Genomic DNA, 25,323 nt, shown 5'->3' on the forward strand with positions numbered 1-25,323 from the left:
TTAGGGAAACATCATTCTAATAACATAATGTATAATAAGATGACATGGATTCCAGCCCACAGTATGACTGATGCACTGGTGCTGTGTAATCGAGGCATAGCACAACCTAAATACAGCCGTTATAAGGCCAGGACAAATGAAAACCAGTAGGACAAAACCACAATTAAACCAATTATATAATATCTGCCGTATATAATATACACAGTATGCCTATATATGTACATATAAATATGCAGTGGATTCAGAAAGTATTCAGACCCCTTCACTTTTTTCATATATTGTTATATTGCAGCTCTCACATCAAATGACCCTATGACGCCAAATCAGAAACAGGATTTAATAAATTTTTGCAAATTTATTAAAAACAGAAAAAGTGAAATATCACTTTGACACAAGTATTCAGACCCTTTGCTATAACAGTGGATATCTAGCTCTGGTGCATCCCATTCTAATGACCATAACTGAGATGTTTCTGCACCTTGTTTGGAGTCCACTTGTGGTCGATTCAACTGATTGGACCTGGTTAGGAAAGGTACCCACCTGACTAAAGAAGGTCCCACAGCTGACAATGTGTATCAAAGCAAAAACCAAGGCCATGAGGTCGAAGGAATTGCCTTCAGAGATCACAGACAGGATTGTGCTGAGACACAGATATGGAGAAGGCTACAATGCAGCACTGTATGCTCTCAGGAGCACAGCTGCCTTTATAATTCTTAAATGGAAGATGTTTGAAGCAACCACAAGTCTTTCTAGAGCTGGCTACCTCGCCAAGCTGAGTAATTGTGGGAGAACAGCCTAGGTCAGGGTTGAGGGAAACTCAATAGATCAAAGTACAGAGATATCCTTAATGAAAACCTGCTCTAGAGCGCCCTGGGCCTCAGACTGGGCCAAGGTTTACCTTCCAATAGGGCAGTGATCAAAAGCACAAAGCAAAGTGAGTAGCTTAAGGACAGCTCTCGGAATATCCTTTGGTTGCCCAGCCCGAGCCTGAACTTGAACCCAATCAAAAAGTCATAGACTCCCTGGGATCCTAAGCAGGATAACAGGATTAGACAATAAATGGATACATCAATACCATTGTGTGACAGAAGCCTAAATACTGAGCCCTCTTGCTTCCAAAGAACACAAATTCACAGCTGGCAAAAATGTCACCAAATGGTACGCAGATAAATACATGCAAAAATCAAGAGATGAGCAATGTACATCCTTAAATTTGGAAACCCAAAGTGGAACACAAGCACTCTCACTATAAGCTGCTTCTTGGCACTCTTACTGAACTGTGGTACAAGTTTAAATAAACTTGCAACACTCTCAACCTGCCATCTAATGATATCAAACCAGACATGCAGAGCACCCACACATAAAAAAATTACAGAGTTCTGTCTTTTTATTTTTCACAAAATGCTGCCAAACCTACAGCATTTGTCCCACAGCTCAGTGCCTGGTGGGGTTGCCCACACTGCAGAGTTTGTATGTTTGTCCACATTTTCATTCTGATTTCCAAGACTACATTGTTTTCTTTCCAGTCCAAAGACATACACTAATAATATGACCCTTTTGGGTGAGTAAAGATAGTACTTTAATTGTCCCAAGGAAACATTTAGCTTTCTCCAGAAGGGCAATTGATGTCATATCATTGTGTGTGACTGTGCATGCTCTGTGAAGGCCTGGCATCTTGTCTTGGGCACTGCTGGGCACAATAATGCACAAACAAAATACATGCATTTATGGGTTGTAGAAGGAAGCCAGATCACTTGAAGGAAATTCATACTGCCATGTAGAGAATGTGCAAACTCCACACCAACAGTGACCTGGCTGAGATCTGAAGCAGACCACACCAGAACTGGAGTGAAAATAGAGGAGAAAACAATGGAACAAGACATGGACAATATTTAAAATATATCAGAAACTACGAACATTAAAGCTTAAAGCAAAAAATGCAAAGTACGAGATATAGGCAAAAGGAATATTAATTATAAAAACAAGATTGGTGACCTATAAGAAGCAACCTATGACTTTCAGGGGTTTACAGAACACAGAATTCTTAATGGCTAAGCAATGCCCAGAAGCAATTAAAAGGGCAAATAAAATGTTGGGTTATACTATAGAAACAGTTCAATATAAATCAAGGGGCATTATGCTCAGATTCTATAATGTGCTAGTGGGACAGCATCTGGAGTATTATGTGCAGTAGGGTAGTCCACAAACCAATTCAAAGAGTTGATGTGAATATAATCATTTTTCCATAAGGTCTGTACAGTATTTGTCCATTAGGGATAGTTTGCTTACCTGTAAAAGTTCGGCCTGATTGTGAAACATTTGGAGGTCACTCTGTTCTGAACATTTTATTTGAAATGTTACTGCAGGTGTACCCTAAGTGATTAGTAAAAAAATAATAAAAAAAGGGCACAGAGGGCATACTAATACTAAGGTTGAACTGAGTAAGTAATAAGTAGGAGTTTCTATTTTAGCTGCTTTATTATTAAAGAGTCTAAGGCAGAAACAAAGTAAAAGACCAGACATTCCTCAGTGCCTTAAGCTGGAAAATGAATCTGAACAGCTGAACCTGTAGAATGTGGTAACAACACAACAAAGAAGGAATAAAATCCTTCTTTGATATCCTAATGGAAAAAGGGAAAAGAAAGGTCTCCTGTCATTTCTCAAGAAATCACAAGAACCGTGGACAGACAATCCAATCTTCAATAAATTTTGTGAAAGTTTATTCTTTTGACTGCTTGCAAACTGTTGCAAGACTTTTACAACTTTCATTTAATTTCGTGAATCTATGGACAACTGCCAAAAGTAACACTAAAATTATTTAGTTTTCAATGTCTTGTAAATTAAGGTTGAAGACATTACAATGGAAGACAACAGTTCCGAGATGCATGGCTTTAATATTATGGCAGAATCCAAATTGAGTCTCTTGAAAGTGACTCAAAGCCTATCCTGGCAAAGGTGCTGATTTGTCTGCATGAATCTCTCTGTATTTTTCAAACAGATGAACACCTATTCATCTAAACTAAAGCTATTGATATTATGGAAAGAAAACTGAAGCAGCGTTTTTCAACCAGTGTGCCACAGCACAGAAGTGCTTAGAAATAATAGTGTAGCACACCTTGGTCTGGTCGTGACCTGCCCGAGAAAGACAAGACCACCTGGAGAAGCTGGCATAAAAGCAGCTACGCGATTGTTATGTTACAGTCACGGCACCTAAAGCACTTTAGACATATCTCCAGGATGCTAGAGCCCATCTGCCCTGCGTGTGTGGTTGCCAGCAAGTCATACAACTTGTCTCTGTGGCAGAGTGGGGTGGGCAAAGGGACGAAACGGCTGGGAAATGCCACTAAAGCACTCACTAAGCGCCGTGTCTGTGAACGCTGATCTCGGAGCTGCTTTTTTAACCGGCTTCTCCAGTAATCCTGCCCCTTTGGAGAGATGAGCAGGTGTATGAGATGAGACATACTGTATATGTATATGTGTTTGTGGTTTGTAGAACAGTGGTGTGACTTGGGATGCTTTTGTTTAATAAAAGTGTGCCACCCCAAAAAAAAGGTTGGGAAACACTGAACTAGAGGAGCATGCAGTTTTAAAAATCATATGGATGATGGATTGGAAAAACATATCTATTAGTGGGTCAGATAAGCTTGCAGAATAGCCTTGTTTCATTTATCAAGCTGTTTATTTTATCAAAATGTTTATTACTCATGGTCAATAGAAAATACTTTTCTTTAAAAAAAAAAGCCAAGCAAAATGACACCTTTTATTGGCAAACTAAAAAGATTACAATATGCAAGCTTTCTAGGCAACTCAGGCCTCTTCTTCAGGCAAGATGTAATCATCTTATTATTCATAATGGCTAACACGGTACAACACCCTAGTACTTTAATAATAAAAAAAAAAAAAAAGACATCACCTGACAGAAAGAGGTCTTACTATGTTATCTACTTCATTCTGGAACTTAGACCTTAGAGATTACAAACACTGAAATTTATTTTGAGTGCTATTTGAATATAATAATAAAAAATTTACAACTAATGATCAGATATTTGAACCCTGGCTGTACAAAAACAAGGACTTACAGAATGTGCTGGCACTCCAGTTTGACAAAGGCTGAAGGAATGTTTACAGGAATCGGAGCATCAGTTCAACGTTTGAAGAGTTGTGCCATCAGTGAGGTTAGGAGCCTGCGCTGATACAGCGTGTTGCCACACCCGCCACATGACAAATCATCTCAAGATCCCAGATTAAGACCCAAGTGCAGCCATGCGACGGGTGACACCTCAGCACCACACTAGTTCAGATGGAATGGAACAGTGTGAGGTTTTTTTGTGGTGGCTGGAATGCCAATTCTGCCACCAACCCCCAGGTTTTTCCTTGCAGGTTGGAGGGCCTACATGCAGGGCTGGATGCAGATTAACGTCATACCCAGGATGGAGCAATTGCAGGTTAAGGGCCTTGCTCAAGGGTCCAATGGAGTAGAGTCACTTATGGCGTTTACAGGATTTGACCTGCAACCTTCCAATTACCAGTGCAGATCCCTAGCCTCAGAGCCACCATTCTGCCCACCAGTGAGCAGGAGCATAAAAACGACCACACTATGCAGCACAGCATGCGCTGCACATTGCAGATGTAAAGATTACAGTCCCATCCTATGCTTCTATAATGAATGGTAGCCATAGGACTGTGAACTTGTCCTGCCCCAGTGTAAGTGACTCAAAAGAAAAAAATGAGTGCTAATATGGTAGTCAAGTATGAACTGAAACAGCATAAACATAACAAGCAAAGAGTAATGCACTTTAAAACAGAGTAGTGATAACAAAGATACTCAGTACAAGGTACAGTACATTTCTGCCACAGTAAAGGCTTTTTATCCTCTCAGTTGGTACCATTTCAGTATTGCAATTTGTGGAAATATCCTAAAAGAAAACAACAAATACAATTCCAAGAAAGACACGTTTTAACATATACAACTTTGTGTTCAAAAACATGGAATACAATTAGATCACGGCAACTGACAATAATGAATTGACTACAACACTAATATAAAAGAATCATTTACTATAGACAGATAGGTATGAAATGCTCTATATGATAGATAGATAGATAGATAGATAGATAGATAGATAGATAGATAGATAGATAGATAGATAGATAGATAGATAGATAGATAGTATCTCAAATTAAAAAAATTACAGAATGGAAGAGCAGGTAGAAGGAATTGGAGAAACATGACACACGGCCACAAGATTTTTTTAAAAACACAAATGAGGAGAACAAACAAAAGAAAAAAAAGATTCTGGAACAACGAGGATCCGTGAAATATGGAAGAGACAGGAGAAGAACGTGAGAATGTTAGAATAGGAAAGAGAGCCTCCAGTGAATTAACAAGGCAGACTCTCACCTCGAGTGGGGCTGACAGGGTTACTGTTGGAGAGCTGAGGCTGCGAGGCCGCCTGAGCTGGGGCTCACTTAGGTGGCTGTTGAGGTTTGAGGTTGAGGCGGTGGCCCCGTCTTCTGTATGCTAACATGAAAAGATATTTATTAGACTAAACATTAAAACAACACAACAAATTATCAAAAAAAATCCATTTAGATTAAAGACGAATCAGTTGCATTTCACAAAGCAAGTATGCAGATAAAAGAAAGAAAATTGAAATGAAAATTGGCAGTAGCAAGACAGGGCCTAAGAGTGAACTTTACATACAATAATAAAAAAAAAAGTGATTTTTTTTACCTTTGGCAATATTATTTTCAAACAGTGCTTATGTGCTGCATTAAAATGAATAACTGTTTTTATTGGTTCTATATTTAGATAGACTTTGAGAGGAAATAGTTTTATAAGCAGATGAACAGCTGGGGAAACAAAACCTATACTTTCACATTTAAAGACAAGAAAAAAAAGAGACAACTGAAAAGGTAAACAGTGCTTGAAATGACACCATGACACAAGCAACAGGTGACAGCTAACAATACACACAAAATTAACAGCAGCAGCAAAAAAAAAAAAAAATATATAAACTAAAATAAAAAGAAAAATCAGACTGGATTAAGAAAGAAGTTGAGGAAAATGACTGAAATCAGATCACAAGATAAAGAAGATGCAGCTGCAGAAGATCTTGAAGAAGGGGTGGGCAGCATGGGGCTCTTCATACCTGTATGATAGGACGGGTCCAGGTAGTTGTACGATTGTTATGGTTGACATAATAGGTGCGACCTTTTAGGTCTTTCCTCTCTTCCCATCCTGGAGGCAAACCAGGAGTGGTATGCAAGTAGGCCATAGGTGATGGCTGCTTAATCAGGAGAAAAATGACATGAAGTTATAATGTGAATTTTTTTTATTTTTCTAGATGATAGTCTCAAAAAATGAGAGGCCAAGAAGCAGACAGCATATATTTCCTAAATAGAAAAATCTTTTGAAGAAAGAAGAGTAGCGGAAAAAAAAAATCCCACACAACTCTGCGAATGGGCATGAAATGTCAAAAGTTAAAATGGGGGTAGGCATATTTGAGAAATGTCATGAGGCAGTATTTATAAAGAATATAAATTATTAAGGATTATCTGAAGTAGCAGAATTTAAAGTATTAGCAGCAAAAACAAAAAACTAAAGGAAAGGGAAATGAGATTGTCAGTATGGTACTGTAGATGGCGAAAAATCTAAAAAAAAGAAAATCTTTTTTTGAATTGTCCTAAATCCACATTCCACTGATCCCATTATATAATGCAATGTCTGAGGAGTCTGGACCTGGAAGGTAAGATACATTAGATTCTGGTGGATGGCCATTTGCTTTGCTTCCAACAGTCTTGAGGCAACAACAAGTGCAAATGTGATCACAAAAACCTGAAGATCTTGTGGAAGGGGTGGGCAGCGTAGGGCTCTTCATCACCTGAATGTTGGATCAAACACGTGCTCACAGTAACTTATTCCTCCCTAAAAATGTTGATGTACATTATTTTGGCAAAAATGTTCCTACAATCCTAGTGTCTACACTTTATTTAAATAATAATATTTACATAGACCACTAAAATAATATAGTCATCCCTTAGTGATTTAAAAATCAAGATGATAAAAAAAACAATAAAAAAAATACCATTTAAACTTCTATATAAAAAATAATAGAATAAAACAGCAGTAAAAATTAATTATTATAAATTACTAACTGTGCTACCCCGCTTTATCTGGGAAATTATCGAAGTCAATGGGCCTCAGTTATAGTGCCATTTTTTAATCAAATGTATCAGAAGTACTATATAAACAAAGTACTTTTCTGTATACAATATTTGTATTTTTTTCAAATGGGGTTATTATTAGGGGCGACACGATGGCACAGTGGTAGCGCTGCTGCCTCGCAGTTAGGAGACCCGGGTTCGCTTCCTGGGTCCTCCTTGCGTGGAGTTTGCATGTTAATAATAATAATAATAATAATAACAATAATAATAATAATTCTTTACATTTATATAGCGCTTTTCTCAGTACTCAAAGAGCTATCCAAACAGGGAGGAACCGGGAAGCGAAACCACAATCTTCCACAGTCTCCTTACTGCAAAGCAGCAGCACTACCACTGCGCTACCTGTGAGGACTCATGTTCTCCTTGTGTCTGTGTGGGTTTCCTCTGGGTGCTCCAGTTTCCTCCCACAGTCCAAAGACATGCAAGTTAGGTGGATTGGCGATTCTTAATTGGCCCTAGTGTATGTGCTTGGTGTGTGGGTGTGTGTTCTGCGGTGGGTTGGTGCCCTACCTGGGATTGGTTCCTGCCTTGCACCCTGTGTTGGCTGGGATTGGCTCCAGCAGACCTCTGTGACCCTGTGTTTGGATTCAGCGGTTATTATTATTAGTTCACTTGAGGTGCTTACTGCTGAACATGCTACATACAGTCCTTGGTGGTGCTGTTACGAAAGAGATTGCAGCTGAACTCCATATTAAAGCACAGTAAAGCTCTATTTAGTAATGTTACAAAGGTGATTTAAATTTGATTCATTCAAAGATAAAGGCTGCTAACAATCTCGACTCTCTATCAGCCTCAAACACTAAAATTAGTACAGCCTCAGTATACAATGGATTAGAATAAACCACCAAAAATTAAAAATAAAAGTGATGAATTACTTTCACTCACTCAAAACAATACTTTTATGTCTTTTTATCACATTCTGAGAAACAGCATCTTCATCAGCTCTAGAAAAATTTGCGCTTCACTTTGTTCAATTGTGGCTTGGCGCCATCCATTAATTTGCAGTATTTTTCTCATTTTTATTTCCCCTTTGTTTATTTAACTTCAAAAAGTGCTGTTCACTGATCGGTATTGCAAACTTAATGACAATATGCAGGTGTACAACAGTGCTGGCTTTTTCAAAAATGCAAGGCTATGCCTGATAAAAAATGTGTGTAATCAGAGTATCTCATATTTATTGTCACATGTAGCACGCCCCCGGTCCACCAAAGCAATCCACAGTGCTCTGTGATATTTTTCACTTTTGTAACAACGCTCATTTCATCAATGTTTCCCCCCCTGCTGTTCGAATTGCGCTTGGCTTACGAAAGGGGAACCCAAACTCCCAACAATTCTTCAAATGTTGTCTGTGGATTGTCAAAGAACTTGAAGAAGGTTCAAGTGGGTCACAGGGCCACAGAAGTTGAGAAACACTGCTCTTAAATAAACCTTGTAATCGAGCAAGACAATGAAATTGTTATCCCAAAGTGGTTGAGGGAAAAAAAAGCTGCTACTACCTTTGATGACACAACAAATTTATTGATGCTCTTATTTAAACTTTGTGAGCACTAATGAAATTGTCTGGAGTAGTGCTCTGCCTGATGGGAATTGTAGTCTCATGTATGGTTATTTGCATAAGGGGGGTGGGAGAGTAATATATATTTAATAGCCTTTCTTACAGGATCAATTGTGCGAAATTGACAGTGCTCAGAACAATGGCTCCTGGCAAGCACTTTTGCTAGACATGTCTTCTTTAAGTATCCACAAACTTTGCTCCTTTCACCTCACTTCTGCAGATGACCTACATTACATCTCTGTGAGATTGCTGTCAGCGCTGTGATGAAATGAGGGACGAGGTGCAGTAATACCCCACTCCCTAGAGCATTATTAATGACAAATTTAAACAAATAAAAAAAATGTCAGCCAATTTTGTTTTTTCTACAACATAACCAAATTTCAATCAAATCCATCTAGGCATTTTTGAGTTTTTTGGGGTATTTATTCCTTCTATTTTGAGTTTTTTCTACCAACCCCTAAATATTGATTTATAGAAATCTCCTCCCTTAGTGGACACCTACTGTCCTAGATGTGCCATCCTGACAAATTTTAGCTTTTTAAATAAATAGGAAATAGTGTTTTTGCCGAAGAGTGTGCGAGTCAGTGAGTAAGTCAACTTTGCATTTTACATATATTGTCACACATGTGCATCAGAGGACCTCCCCCAGAGCCTCTGTCAAGGTATGTAATAACCTGCCAGGGGTCATCTTCTTTCCCCACAGTGACAAAAAACTGCCTGGTGGGAGCCACTGACCTCCCAATTTCTGGTTCAGCTTTCAAAAAAATTTTGATTTGATTTGATATCCCACATAACGGGAAGTGCACGCCAAAGAGCATTTCATTTATATTCCTTTTGGTGTCCTTGGACAATAAACAGGACAACCCAGTTGGCATCTCAAATTTTTTCAGTTTGTGGAGCTGTCATTACTGCACCCAGCTACAATGTATATCTAAGGTAAGGGACGGTATTTACCTTCTACGATGTTAAATAATTAAAGAATATAATTACTATTGTATTGAATAAATAAAGAATATCTATTAGTGAATTGAATAAACACATATTTATCCAAGTTTCCTTATATGGCCATCCAAACCCTGCCCACATCTAACCCCACCTCACCCCACACCCTGCAGCGTGGTGTATTTACTTCAGTGTGCGCGACTGGAGATGTTTCACCGTTCTGTCATCAAGAGCGGCTGTTGAACGAGCAAAAGAAAAAAATATAAAATATGAAAGTTGAAGTTAGCACTTTCAATGTAAAATTGAAACAGTAAACTAACTAGTAGTTGACGTCGCACAAAATGTTTCTATGTTTTCACATAGATGAGTTTAGAAATGTGCCAATGTTTCTCAGTTGAAAGTTTTAACATTTCAAAAATGTGTACAAGCACACCATATCACTCTATTATATAAAAAAAATTCTGGGACGAGATGTGACTTTTTCAGAGAGATGAATTCATGTCCCACGAGACAAGACTTTGTGCCAAGAGATTTAACCACGACTGGGGCCAGAAATAAAAGACAAAGAGTAGATGACAAAGTAGAACATCATAAATAGGTTCAAACACATTGGTGTGATGCACATAAAGAGCAGATTAGAGATAATTAAAGTACTAAAATTCAAGTGTCTCAAAAAAATTATAGTAAAGGTCGCATTAGCGCAAACAAATGGAAATTATTACTCGGTGAAATAATGGAACAGCGAAAAGGGATCAAATATATTGTTCGGATTTAAACTTTAAGTCTGAGACTTGTAGATCGTTTAATTCGTGTTGCCATCAGGGAAAAGTAGTGTTTCTTCCCAATGAAGAGGCGTATCTGTGAAAATTAAAAGATTTGTTGTTTGGTGAAAGTGAAATCCACATATGCGAGCGGCAGAGATGTGAAGTGGCTGGCGCGTAGTGCAGGCCGGGGGGTTGGCAAGTGAAGCGAGCAGGGGCAAAGCCCCCTAGTCTCAATGAAAGTTGAACTGTCCTGACAAATTTCCTAGAAGAAAAAGAGTGGAAAGTTTCAACAAAAGTCAATCCACTGGGAGTCGAGTGGTTTCATGCAGACAAAAGGAAAAACAAACATAAAATTTTATGAGATTGCACCTAAAAAACACTTACAGAACAATACAGGAAAAAATGCTTGTGTTTGAAAAGAGAACACTAGACTTGAGCAACTGTAAGTTTTGTTTTCGTCTGTCCATCAATTTTATAGCCTACAGGAAGAAAATACCCTGGAAAGGCTGCATACTTGCAGCATACATGCAGTGCACACTTACACAAAAACAGACTGATTTAGAGATGACGATGAACTTAATATGCACATCTGCTAATTAAAATTTTAAGTAAATAATTATTTTTTGCTAATATTAAACCCAGAGTTTCTAGGATCTATATCTAACCAGTGTAACATTTTAGTTAGCTCAGGCCTATCAGCAGTATCATGTAGTATAACTCGCACATTAGTTCATTTTCTAAACTACTTTATAGTACGTAAGCATGTTAGAGCCAGAAACCTAGTCTGGATAGGATGTCAGCTAATAACCATTACTGAAATAACCAGGAACTAATGTTCTGTAAAAAGCAAAGAGGAACTAGAAAAGACCCGCACAAATCTTCAGGAATAAACAATTGTCTTGTCAGCTTCTGATTATAAAGTGTTTGTCCAAAATGAGTTTTTTTTGTTTAGTAAATCCTGGAGCCACCAAAGATGTAAATAAAAAAAAAGTTTTCAATAAATCTAAATCATTATGTACAAAGTCACTTGATTCTGTTTATTTTGACTGCGTTCCTCTGCATTTGACAACGCCATAGGTATGCATTTCCAAATGACTGATGATGCACGTTTATCCCCTGACTGCACCAGGTATGGACATGCAGGTTAATGGTATGGTTTCATAACTCTTAGCAGAGCTGGGGTTTGTTAGCCAGGTGGGGAGTCTACATACTGTCCGTGTGGCCACTATGGCAGAAACTAAATCACTAAATCCTAAACTAAATTGTACCTCTTTAACAGCCAGACATTAGTGAGAGAATGAGTGTCACCTACAATGGACTATCATCCTGTTTAGGGATCTTTCCTGACTTGAATCTGATGCCTTATGACCGTTTAGGAAAATTGAGCATTTGAGAAAAGGACATTACATTTGCATCAGCAATAGACTGCTGTGGTACTCTAGAAAAGAAAAAAACATATACATTTATTTTACAAGAAGTGCTTTATTCCAGAAAAAAGATGCACAAAATGTGTCTTATTAGAACACAGCTGCCCAAAGTTTATTACCACTCAAATGGACTGTCACAGAGTTTTAAGTCTTCAACTGAAATTATTTTTAAGATATTTGATGATATGTTTAATATCTTCATAGGCATGTTTGATCTGAAATTAATGCTAATCTTATGGAGAATCCTTTACAGTTCCCTTGAGTTAGAAATATTTTTGTTATAAGAATCTTTCTACAAATATGCATATTAATGAGGCAGACCATGTGTGTGCTTTATAAGGGGTAAAGCTCAGCTCTGAGTTTTATCACATGTAAAGTGTCAGTCTGTTTCTTAGCAGCACACTGAACTGGAGTTAACCACTTTGGAGATTGTGTGGCCACCCATTGAATGGGTTTTAATCTCTGACCTAAGTATCTATTTTAGATTCATGTAGTGTTTAAAGAGATAAGATTCAATGTAACATGAAGAAGATAAATAATTCTGTTTTCTGGCATACTGTGGAACATGACCTCCTCTGTGAGAACCCAGCAAATAGTCAACAAGGGTTCAGACAAGGAAGGTTCTGTTTCACTAATATGTTGGAATTCTAATAGGAAACAACAAAAGCATACGATAAGAAAGGTGTGCATGATATTATTTATCTTGGTTTTCAGTACGTTTTTGATAAGGTAGCACAATGAAAGGTGGGAATTTAAGGTGTAGTGTGTAGGTGGGTACAAATTTGTTTCAAACACAGGGAAGCAAAGGGTTATGGTGAGCGGACCTTTTTCAGAATGAGGTAGTGTTAATAGTGGTGTCTCGCAGGGATACAATGCTGGGACTGCTGCTCTTTTTAATATACATAAACAATCTGAACAAGAACATAATTAATAAGCTGGTTAAGTTTGCAGATGTTAAATGGGTGAAAGGGCAGATAATGTAAAATCAGCCAAAGAAGAATTGGACAGCACACAGACTTGGGCAGATGACATTTAATTAAAAAAAATGTAAAGTATTACACATAAGAAGTACAAATAAGCGAACCAAATACACAATGGAAGGTCTGAAACTTGAAAGTACACCTTATCTACACCTAGACAATGCATAGAAGTGACCCAGAAGGCTAACAGGAAGTTACGTTATATATCGTAATGTGTGGGATTTGAAGTTAAAGGAGGTCATGTATAACATGCTACGAGGCCTCACTTAAAGTACTGTGTGCAGTTTTGGTGTCAAGGCTACGAAAAAGACGGCAGCACTGAGAAACGTCCAAAGAAGAGTGGAAAGACTGATTTTGAGACTGACAGACATGAGCTATGAGGAGAGACTGAAGGACCTGAACCTTTTTTGATTTAAGCAAACAGATATTAAGAGGTGACATGATTGAAGTGTTTAAAATTATGAAAGGAATTAGTATAGTAGATCCCAGTTGTTACTGTAAAATAAAGTCTGCAACAAGAGCACAGGGACAAGGCTAGAAAATTTATTAACGGCAGAGTTTGCACCAATGTTAGAAAGTTTAACTTCACACAAAGAACCACAGACACATGGAATAAATTACTAAATAGTATGGTGGGGAGTAGGACCTTAGGGACCTTCACATCTTGACGTGATGTTATTTTGGACCATGTAGGTGAATACAATGGACAAACCTGTTGGGCTGAAAAGCCTGTTCTCATCACAATTCTTCTAAAGTTTTAATACATGCATATGCATTTCTGCTATTCTTTATTTCACCATTTTATAACTCCAATATTTTGTTACTGTATGTAATTTTGATATTGCTATTAATACATTATCAATTATTCTACTATTTGACTGATTTCATGTTCATTATCATTGTAATTAATGCTGAAAATGCAAAGCCTTTGTTTGCAGACACACACTACAACTTATGCCTTTGAGGATTGCAATCTGAAAATTCATATTTGGTGAGTAATAAAGCACACGCTAGTGAAACAGTACCTAACCTATGAGGTTACATATAACACAGTATAACCTAAAGGTCTGCAAAGGATAGTAAGTCATAGTAAGTAAGTTATAGTAACTTAAACCTAATTCATATAAAAGCAAAACTAGCCTTTGACACTTAAAATAATCATGTAGAGTCAGATTAATGGTCCATACTCCTATTCCGTCCTTTCCACATGAAGTGTGCAAATTCCTGCCATGTCTGCATTGGTTTTTCTTCAGTTTCTTTCCTACATGCACCAAGTACATATTAGCTTAACTGGCACTTAATAAGAGGCCTCAGACTAAAATGCTAAACATAAAAAGTACAAATGGCTATACAGCTGTGTAAAAGTAACTACAGCAATCAGTGACTTGTTAATATAAAACAGTCCCACTGGCTTTAAAAAAAAATAAATAAACAAAGGTGATTGTATTCTATCAATTGTGTGAATGTAATAATTGCTGACATTCAGACTCCTAAAATTGACACACTGATAAGTTGCACTCTTTGCCCAGCCGCATGACCACTAAGCCATACTATTGAAGGCTATGAAACACTGGCTTACAACCTGCACTGGGCCAGACTGAATATCCTAGAAGTGACAGTTTGAAAAAACAATATTAGCAGTTGATATACAGCACAAAATGTGTAAGAAAAATAAACAGTAAAGTTAATAACATATTTGTATAAAAAGAAAAACCACAGCAAAGCAGATAACCCCACTGGCACCAGGCATTGTGGAAAGAATCAGAATGAATTCTGTTTGATGTCCTTTAAGAAAGAACAGCAAAGCAACCCACAGAGATTAATATACTTAAAAGAGGCATGTGGATGAGTGGCAGAAAGGCAGCAACCAAAAACCAGCAGGCATCAGGCCCCACAGTATTTTAACACCGGGCAATTAACAGCAGATGATCCACTTTGGGTGATCCGGCATTTAGGTGATAAAGCTGCCCTGTAATCCAGGAAGAGCATTGTTCAGAGGTTCATGGAGACTGTCAGCTGTGCCTTCTGTTAAGCATTTATATGATTCAGTTGGTCTGTTATTTGTTGATTCCAAAACGGAGGTGCTGTTTTAGTTGCTGGCCTCATAAACAGTAGGGCACCTAACTGCTGGGCGTTACAAGAAAAGCTAATGACAGCTGGGAGCGATTAAAATCCCCAAGAGACTGTCAGGGACATGCAAGTGGTCAATAATCAGTCACCAGGAGCCAGAATATTTATTCCAAAGTAAATAGGGAAAAATAAAAAAATCAGAATAAGCAGACTGCAGAAGAATAATACTAAGAAAGACAAATCAGATACACAAAATAACCCCAAGGTCTTATAAAAAGTACATAACCGTGTAAAACACATTACCATTTGTTCTTCACCACCAATAACTGTTTGGGCACGGGTTCTCCTAGACTCGTTCTGCTGATAAATGATAATTTTTGTTAAAGGTCATTCAACAGCAAATGAAAAAAATGTCAGTTTAAAAATAACTGCTCCAAAAAGCCTGCAAGCAGGAAGAAAAACTGAAATTATTTAACAAAAAATAAAAAACTCTGCTTGTATCAGACTGAAATGAAGGTATAAAGCTGTAATTAATGAATGCCAAGCCTTGTCACATGCTACACAGGGCAAGGAAGGAATTAAATGTGATACAGATGGCAAATGGAAAATCAGTCCAACTTCTGCAGCTTGAAAGGAATGTAAATGAATGATCAGAACAAATGGTGCTTCATATGAAACAGGCCCTGCTTGCACATTACAAACAAATTACAGAAGAAACAATTCCCTGGTGCATCTTACAGATTCAGGTATAAGTTAAAAGACACTTCTGAACTAATTCCGGTATACAGAAAGTGACCATGAATAATAAAAAAGTAAAAAATCATACTAAAAGCATGTAATAGGAGCTTGTCACCTATGGCATAGACTTTTTAAATCTCCTTCCAAGTGACCTTTGCAGAGAGCTAGTGGTCAACACAGTGTGATATGAACACAAATATGCACTAACTGATAACCCTAAATTATTACCGACAGCATTAAAAAACTTCAGTGAACTCCATGCAAGAGTTGAGTCTTTATCTATTCATCTGCATGCACCTACCTGTGGCTGTTTAATCTCTTGGAACGTCTACTCAAAAGGTACCATTTCATTACTGTACAAACAAATCTAAATTTACTTCAGTACTTCTGGGACCTAAACTTGGCTTCACATTACACAACTGTTAGTTGGAGGGGATGACAGACTTCACCAGTGCAGCTGCTGATCTTGTCACCTGAAGATGCCACATTACATGACTAGATTCACATGGTTTAGTCAAATTAGGTGCCTGCACAATGACTTTCCAGCACAGTTTTTCACATTTCCAAAGTATCGCAAAGCTCTGCATTTATCTGACAGCCGATAAGGAGCTGATGCAGCTGGTTCCTGTGCAAGGGCTTTACAAGAGTAGCAAATTCAGTTCAATCTCGGACCCTTTTCTTTCTTCATTTACAACCAGAGGCATCAGACATACAAGCATCTATTCTGCTTGCGAGGTCCTTAACACACACTGCACATTTCCTAGTGGCTGCACTGCATGCCATTATACTTCTGGGTGAGCGCTCATTAGTTGTCAGCTCTCACATGCATGCAATTCTACTCCTTCAACTTAAAACAAAATCAAGCCTGTTTGATTTTCTTGGAGCAAGTTGCAAAACAGTTGGCACTGAGTCACTGGGCATGTCAAACTACATGACTGTATCATGGTAATGTGCTGTGACTACCCTGACTCACTACGTTTACAGTGCCTTCCATAATGTTTGGGACAAAACACACAATTTTCCTTGATGTACTTCTCTGCTCCACACTGTACAATTACAAATCAGCAATTCAGATGTGATTAAAGTGCACACTGCAGACTTTCATTTAAGGGTATTTGCATACAATTCAATCATCATTCCCTCCCCCAACCCATTTGCATGGCACCAAAATGTTTGGGACACAGAAATGATAGGTATATTAAAGCAGTTGAACTTGTATGCAAAGACTGCTTGAAGTCTGTGATTCAAAGACATCACCAGGTGCTGAGAAACTTCTCTGGTGCTGCTCTGCCAGTCCTCTAATGCAGCCATCTTCAGCTCCTGCTTGTTTTGGGCCTTGTCCCCTTAAGTCGCCTCGTCAGCATAGGCAAGGCATGCTCAATTGGATTTAAACTGGGTGACTGGCTTGGCCATTCAAGAATATTTCATTATTTAGCTTTGAAAGACTCCTGTGTTGCCTTAGCAGTATGTTTTGGGATCATTTTCTTACAGGATGAAGCATCAACCGATGACTTTGGAGGCAATTACTAGAACTTCAGCATATAAGATGTTTCTATACAACTCAGAATTCATTGTGCAACTGCTGTCACCAGTTACATCATCAATGAAGATAAGTGTGTTGGCACCTGTGGCAGCCATAAATGCCCAAGGCCCCCATCGCCATAATTAACAGATGAGATGATATGCTTTGAATCTTGTGTGGTTCATATTCGTCTCCACACTTTGCTCTTGCCATCACTCTAACGCAGGTCCATCTTTAACTCGTTTGTCCACAAGAACTTTCTGCAGTCAGTTTAAAGTCCTTTGTCACAAACTGTAATCTGGCCATCCTGTTTTTGTAGCTAAGTAGTGGTTTGCATCTTGCAGTGGGGCCTTTGTATTTCTGTTCATGAAGTCTTCTGTGGACAGTAGTCCTTGACACATCCACATCTGCCTCCTCAAGACTGTTTCTGATGTTGGACAAGCGTTTGCTGCTTTTTCTTTACTATAGCGAGGATCCTCCTGTTATCAGCAGTGGAGGTCTTCCTAGGCCTACCAGTCCCTTTGCGATAACTGAGTCCACCAGTACGTTCTTTCTTCTTAATGATTTTCCAGACAGTTGATATCAGTAATCCTAAGGTTTGACCGATGTCTCTAATGGTTTTATTCTTGTTTTTCTGCCTCATAACGGCTTCTTTGACTTTCATTGGCACAGCTGTTGTCTTCATGTCGAACAATGGCAACCACATACTCCAAAGGGTAGAAGTGAGCCAAGATATCTTATAAAGCCATGAAACAAACCTGAGGAATCACAAACATTCGTGACACCAACTGTACCAAACATTATGGTGCCCTTAAATGGGGGGGACTGTGCAGAAAAAAAAGTGTTGTAATTTCTACATGGTGTGACCAAAATATATGTACCCTTAAATGAAAGTCTGCAACGTGCGCTTTAATCATGTCTGAATTGTTTGATTTGTAATTTTAAACTGTGGAGCAGAGGGGGACATCAAGGAAGAATGTGTCTTTGTCGCAAACAGTACAGAGGACTCTGTAAGGAAATAAAGTCTGTGACTGAAAATCGCTGGCCAATTCGGGTATTGAGACAGGGTCTTAAGCTGTAAAGAACAGGTCTATACAGAAATAATTTACAAATGCACACCTCGCACTTTCAGACAGTAAAGTAAATCTGATCAAGAAGGGCAATAAGCTGAAAAGTCAATCACAAATTAACTACTCAAAGAAAGTGTGGTTTAATGAAAACAAGCAGCCACTCAATTTGAAGCGACAGAATATCCCACGAGGACACCGGAATAACACTGGAAACAGAATATGTTCTACTGAGTGGGCAGTGTTTTCCATTTTTACTTTAAAAACATCAGGATGATATGTTTACTTTGGTTCTGCTATGTCACACAAAAACACATGCAGCATACTAAATAAAACAGACATAATCAAGAAGGAAGGCATACACAATTAGAGCAGACTCCTCTGTCTACTGAAAGGTGTGACAAAACACGACTCATTGTTGTAAACAAAAACAAGGTAAAATATATCAAATTGAACATTTCCATGTGTTGGGGACCAAAGGCAGAAATACGGTAACACAGAGAGGGAGGCACAGTGGTGCAGTGCTTAGTGTTGCTGCCTCTTGGATCAGCATCCTGGGTTCGAGTTCATTTCTTATCTTTGACTGTATGGAATCTCTACATTTTTCCTGTGTATGGGTGTGTTTTTCTCTGGTATCTCCAGTCTTTCTCCTAAATTGCAAAGATTTGTGTGGGTACTTAATAGAAAATATTAAATTAGCCCCATATGAATATGAGTAGGCTTGGTGGTGGACTGAACTGAGTTAGTTGTTGCCAGCATAAGCTCCAGGTTCTGAGACCTTAAACTGGATTAAACAGGCTTGAGGATGTTATTCTGTGAAAGCAAGGAGTTCATGTGAAGCCAGTAAATGACTATGAAATTAAGAGCACGTAAACTCTTCTTAACAGGTGGGAAAAGGAACAACTACTGAATGTCTGAAATGAATTTCTCTTATTTTCCTTAGATAACCTGCAAAATTAAAATAAATCTGTAATGTAAATCTTTATGAGATGACTAACAAATTCTAATCTTATTCAAACATGACAAGACTAAAATGTCTTGGAATATGTGCGAATGTAGGATGCTGTTTGCTTAAATTATGGTTCATCTACTTTGAAAGGGTAGTGTTTTAGATATTTGTTTTTGTTTGGTGCATCACCATATTGTTGTTTTGTTCTGTCAGTTTGTTTCTAGACTAACACTGCAACTGTTCAACTATTATAAATATGGCCGCTGGTGAGACTATATCTTGTTTAACAATAAAGCCAAGAAACATTTCATTTTAGCATATAGACAGTTTACAATAGAGCGTACCTTAACTGATCACCCTAAAGATCTAACTATATTTTAAACCAACAGGTGCCACAAAACACATTCAATCTGGCTCATTTTCACCTTATGAGGATGGTGAAGCCATGAAAAAATTAAATCTTCGGATTGTGAACCACATGTACAACATGACAGAGCAAAATATGTGAATGTGGCAGCTAAAATTTGACTATATCTTAGCTTCTACACCACAGCAAGTGACAGTGACCATGTCATTATTATCGTCCATAGTACTATTAGACAATTATTTTTGTTTCTTTTATGAAAAAGAAAGTAGGAGTTGACATGATAATCTTCAAGAGATATTTTTACTTTCTTTCATATTCACTAAAAGAACTGTCACTGCCTTGCTATCACACATGATACGATAAACTGGTATTTAAGTTACTTCTGTCAAATTCGGTGAACAGTGAATAAAATGTCCTTTACAGTGTTTTGTTCAGGAAAATAGTTTCTTCTGTATAAAATTTGTTACTTTTCTTAATGCATAATAATGTGCTGTATATTGTTTTATGAAACTTTATTACTACCTTGTGAGCTTCACCTAAAACTTGGCATTGTTAAAAGAGAAAAAAAATTGCTGACATTTAAAAAAAAAAAATAACCACATCTTTGTAAAATCCTTCTTGTACTTGTTCAATGAAACAGTTTTCATTTCAAATTAATTAGTTTTAAACAAACTGACTTTATATTTTTTTAATTGATATATCAGACTCATTGGGAAGAAATAAACGCTCTGGTCAACATGCAATGGCCGCACCACTGCTTAAGAAGGGAAACCTTTGGCTTTAAAACTCCAAATGCTGCAGAACTGTCACATCGTGTTAGCTTAAGTTCTTAAATTAAATCAATTAATCTAGCAACAAAAAGTAAGGAAATACAGTGCTTATAAAGTTTTTTCACCCTCTTGTAAGTTTTTTCACATTTTATTGTTATTATAACATTGAAGCACAGTGGATTTAATTTGCCCTTTTGACAATAAGCAACAGAAAATTCCTTTTTAATGTCAGTGAAAATGGTCTAAATGGATTACAAATATAAAACACAAAGTAATTGATCACATAAGTATATCGCCCCCTTTGACACACCAAAGTCATCACTGGTGCAGCCAATTGATTTTAATTTAATGGAAATCACTTGTCTGGGGTGTCAGCTGAGTGTAGTCTAAAAGCTCCTGTATCTGGAAGGTCCAACATACACAATGAAGACAAATCCAAACAACTCCATGAAAAGTGTTGGGCACGACTGGAAGACAAATGTAGAAAAACAAAACAGCAGTTCAAGAGCAAAATGAAACAAAAGCCAAAATGAGAGACAAGATTCAAGGTCGAGAGAAGAAGCAAGAGATCAAAACCGAAAACAACAAGTGAGGGGAGTCTGCACAAAGCTTTACGAGAGTTTATGTATCCACAGATCAGATAAGGAAATGTCTTCCTAGCTGTCCTTTTATCCTGTGGCAATGATTATGTTTGGGTCACAACTTCAGAGGTCACGTTACTAGAAATGTGGGGAAGCAGGCCCAACAACAGGATTTTGAAACGGTGGCGAATGAGGACCTAAAACAGCATCCAAGATGTTTTAAGCCAACATACAAAATACAGACAATTATGAATTTCAAGAAATTAATAAAAGAAACTGAATCCTCAACCTCAACAACCCCTAACACAAGTACATTATACAAACAATCATCATAAATCTAAATCATGACAAAATGTAATTGAAAAACACAACTTAGGGGATACAAGAAAATATCCAAGTCACTCAGTATACATTAGGAAATGGCAAGTTTATGGCGCAGCTGTAAATCTACCTAAAGCAGCTTTCCACAAAAATGGAGCGATCACTTAGGGAGAAAACCAGAGAGGGAGACCACCAAGAGAGCTATGAAAACCTAAAGTAGTTACAAGCTGCAATAGCAGAGATTGGAAGACGGTGCCCGAGTGCTTCCTCAGTCGCAGCTTTATGGGTGAGTGGAAAAGAGAAAGCCACTGTTAAAAAAAAAAAAAAAAAAAAAAAGTGCACGTGACATCTCTACTACTATTTGCCAGAAGGCATCTGCGGGACTCTGAAGTCAGCTGGAGGAAGGTACTATGGTCTGATGAGAATAAAATGTACATTTTTGGCCATCAAACTAAACGGCATGTTTGAACAATGCACATTACCACAAACATGCCAATCCTACCCTGGAGCATAGTGGGGGCAGCATCTTGCTATGGGAATGCTTCTTTGCAGCAGGGCCTGGGAAGGCTTGTGAGGTTTGAAAGGAAACAAAGGAAATCTTGCAAAATACAGGGAAATCCAGGAGGAAAACCTGATGCAGTCTACAAGAAACCCCGTGCCTTGGGGGAAGATTTATTTAACCAGCAAGACAGCAACTCCAAGTATGAAGCCAAAACTACACAGAAATGGCTTAAAAACAACAATGTTAACATCCTGGAGTGGCCAGGTCAGTCCAAATCTCAATCCATTTGAGAATTTGAGGCTGGACTTGAAAAAGGCTGTTCACTCACAATTCCCTTGCAAACCGACAGAGCCTGAGCAGTTCTGAAAAGAAGAATGAAGAAAAACAGCGGCGTCCAAATGTGTAAAGCTGATTGAGACCAGCGCACACAGACTTAAGGCTCTCAGGTCTGCCAAAGGTGCATCTATTAAATAATGACTTAGACGGTGTCAATATTTATGCTACCAATTATTTTGTGTTTTACATTTGTAATTCATTTGAAAGACTTTGAAGAGATCTGTTTTCACTTTGTCTTTTTCTGCTGATCAATGTCAAACAAGCCAACTTAAATCCACTGTGATTCAATGTTGCATAGCAATAATAACAGAAAACTTCCAAATGGGGTGAATACTTTTTATAGGGACTGCTTGATTAAATTGTAAGACAAATGGTTATTTTTTGCAACTAAAATAGGTATTAGGCATTATTATTTTACAAATCGAAGTCAAATGAATACAGCCTGAGACAAAATGAAATATAGCCAGCAAAAAACACTCTGACCTTTGCCTGTTTGTCAGAATGGATACATTACATGAAGCTGAAAGCACAGACACCTAAGAAAAGAAAAGCAGTTCTACAGGCTGATACACTGGAATAAAACTATTATTACAAAATTAAAGCAGACCCTATAAGAGAAATTCTGTCACTTCAGCCTGACTAGAGGAACAATCAAACCAGTAGATCTGAGTGATCAAAACTTTGACATGAAACAAATATTAAAATCTGATTAAGACATGCCTGTTAAAGAAAGGCTTTGTTCATTCTAACCAGCTTCATACCTTGGCTCATCTTTCTCTAATCAAATATACTTAGATCCAAAAATAGGTTGTTCAGCTTTCTTATAAATATCTAAAGAATTAAAAAATCATAATGAAGCAAACTACTTAAAGTTCACTTGTTTTCACTTTTTCAATTGCTCTATCTACAAGAAATAATAATTGTAATAAAAATATTTAGAAAAAATAGGGCATACCCAAAAATTGAAAAGAAAAATACATAGTGTGGAATAATTTTGTACATACTAGCGTTAGGTAGAATTAACAAGTCTTATTAAGCTCGGATGGAATTTAAAAGTGTCAGTTACAAACTAAGTTTAGTAAGATCTGATATCAGCAGCCATGGAAGTCCAAAAGGAGAAGAGGTCGAGACCCTAGAATTTGAAAAAGGGCCTTGCCTGCAAATCTTAAAATTCACGCTGGGAATTATGAACACAGCTAGAAGGCACACATGGGAGATTTGACAATCTGGATCTGATGTCCATTGTTCTACAGCACAGGGCAAACGAAACTTGTTCAAAGCTATCCACTGTGAGACTCCTTACTTTAAATGGGCAGTCCAGCACAGTTACCTTCATTACACTGCCACCTCATGACCTTATTTTGCACAATAATATTGCAAGTAAATATTAAGTGCATCAGATTTGTAACATTGGGTTTATTAAGCCATCCAGCTGCCAAAGCTTACAGCAAATGTTACACATTATAATTAGAAGTAAGGACACTTGAGCCAAACTTTAGCTTTATTTTATTGTTAAGTCATTACACTTGGAGACTAACCCATTAAAAAAGAATGACTCTATTACACTGTTCCATTCCATTCGAATGGCTATGCTCGGGTCCCTAACCCTAATTTGGGATCATGGGGGGGTTTGCCATGTGGTGGGTAGGGCAGAACACTGTATCAGGGTATGCTCCCAAGCAACCTCTCTAAATGAGGAAATTAATAATCAGGATAAAGAACTGCAAACGCTGCATGAAGAATGTAATTTAATAATTAGGAAGAAAGGTACACACGTCTATCAACCTTTGTGTAGTCAAGAAAGACATTCTTCCATTTAAATAATCACAGCATTTATGCACTCTGCCTGCAAGGCAAATCATGAATCATGAGTGTATAAACGGCCAACAGCCACCTTCCACCACGCTTAATTCCTTCAGCAAGCGACAGCCTTGACTGGTAAATTATGTAGTGTGTTAAAATAGTTGTAAGAATGTGTCACAAGAAATGACTGCAGGAATGTAACATATTATTAGGTACCAATACAAGAACATATCTGGCACTGTTCTACTGGACACCATTCTCATGCTTTACAACTAAAACAAGACCCCTCATCACAAGTGGCAAAACTGAATTTTCTTTCTACTGCTCCACTTTTTCTACTTGGCTAAAATATTTCAGCATTCAATCAATAGAAAGATAATAATTTTATCCTGTCTTATTTATTAAAAGCATCCAAGAAAACAACATAAAAAAATAGAAATAACTTTCTAGTCTACTTAATGGTGCCAGGAAAAGTAGCTGGGAAATACAAAATACAAGGATGGTCAAGAAAGTATTGCTTATTTACCGGTGGGAGAGGCTGAGCCTGTTCACTGACTCCATCCGTCATACTAGCTGACCGTAGTCTGGATGATGGCTGAGTCTGCTGTAAAATGAAACAAACAAAGAAAAAAATGATTGGTTATCCTTTTTTTAAGACATAAATTAGAACTCAGTCATTCAATCAATCTGTCTTTCTTCTGGGGAAGGTAAGCACATCAAGTAACTTTTAAGACACAAGTTTCAAAGCCTAAGGTTAAAAACTAACAAAACCTTCAACAAAGCATCCTTTGGATGGTAACTGCCCTTTCCCAGAATCATATCCAGAATCTCACCTTCTTTATTCACTGCTTCACTAGATAATACAGTAAAAAAAAAAGTCTTAAATTTAAGGCATCAAAGATAACAGTACATTTGTGCTCCCTAGCACTTGAAGCTGGTTACATCAAGCAATTTTATGCCAGGGTACCATCCTGGGTAGAATGTTTATTTCACATAAAATTTTACAAAAGTAAATTAACTTGCTGATGATAAAAAAAATAACACAATAAGACATTTTAAAAAATTTGGTATGTCAACAAAGTTGAGGCATGAACAGTAATCAATAATTTGCTGTGAGGTATGAGCCCTGTTTGCTTTATGTATACACTGCATGTGCATTACTGAATGCTTTTTTGTTTATTGCACCATTCTGAGTAAGCTCTAGAGACTATAGTGCGTGGAAATCCCAGGAGATCAGCAGTTACAGAAATACTCAAACAAGCAGGTTGGACGCCAACAATCAAGCCTCAGTCCAATTTACTGAGATCACAATTTGGCCTCATTCTGGTGTTTGCTATGAACATTAACTGAAGCTCCTGAACTGAATACACATGATTCGATGTGCTGATTAGATAACAGCATG

General features: G+C 37.7%; 1 protein-coding gene across 9 annotated transcripts in view; it reads right to left on the reverse strand.

Annotated features, from left to right (window-relative positions):
• Positions 1–25,323, reverse strand: part of nedd4l (NEDD4 like E3 ubiquitin protein ligase) — a 555,383-nt gene that overhangs the window by 49,815 nt on the left and 480,245 nt on the right. For 3 of the 9 annotated variants that reach the window (XM_028802511.2, XM_051928329.1, XM_051928323.1), the window contains 4 exons: positions 24,448–24,525; positions 15,269–15,325; positions 6,153–6,287; positions 5,402–5,521 (listed from right to left, as the gene is read on the reverse strand). In XM_028802511.2, the coding sequence (XP_028658344.1) occupies positions 5,402–5,521; positions 6,153–6,287; positions 15,269–15,325; positions 24,448–24,525 (390 nt within the window). Of the gene's footprint in view, positions 1–5,401; positions 5,522–6,152; positions 6,291–15,268; positions 15,326–24,447; positions 24,526–25,323 lie in introns of all 9 variants that reach the window. The other 6 variants (XM_028802516.2, XM_051928325.1, XM_051928330.1 and 3 more) reach the window with 4 other exon arrangements.

Source organism: Erpetoichthys calabaricus, chromosome 5, assembly GCF_900747795.2.
Source record: "Erpetoichthys calabaricus chromosome 5, fErpCal1.3, whole genome shotgun sequence".
Taxonomy (NCBI): Eukaryota; Metazoa; Chordata; class Cladistia; order Polypteriformes; family Polypteridae; genus Erpetoichthys; species Erpetoichthys calabaricus.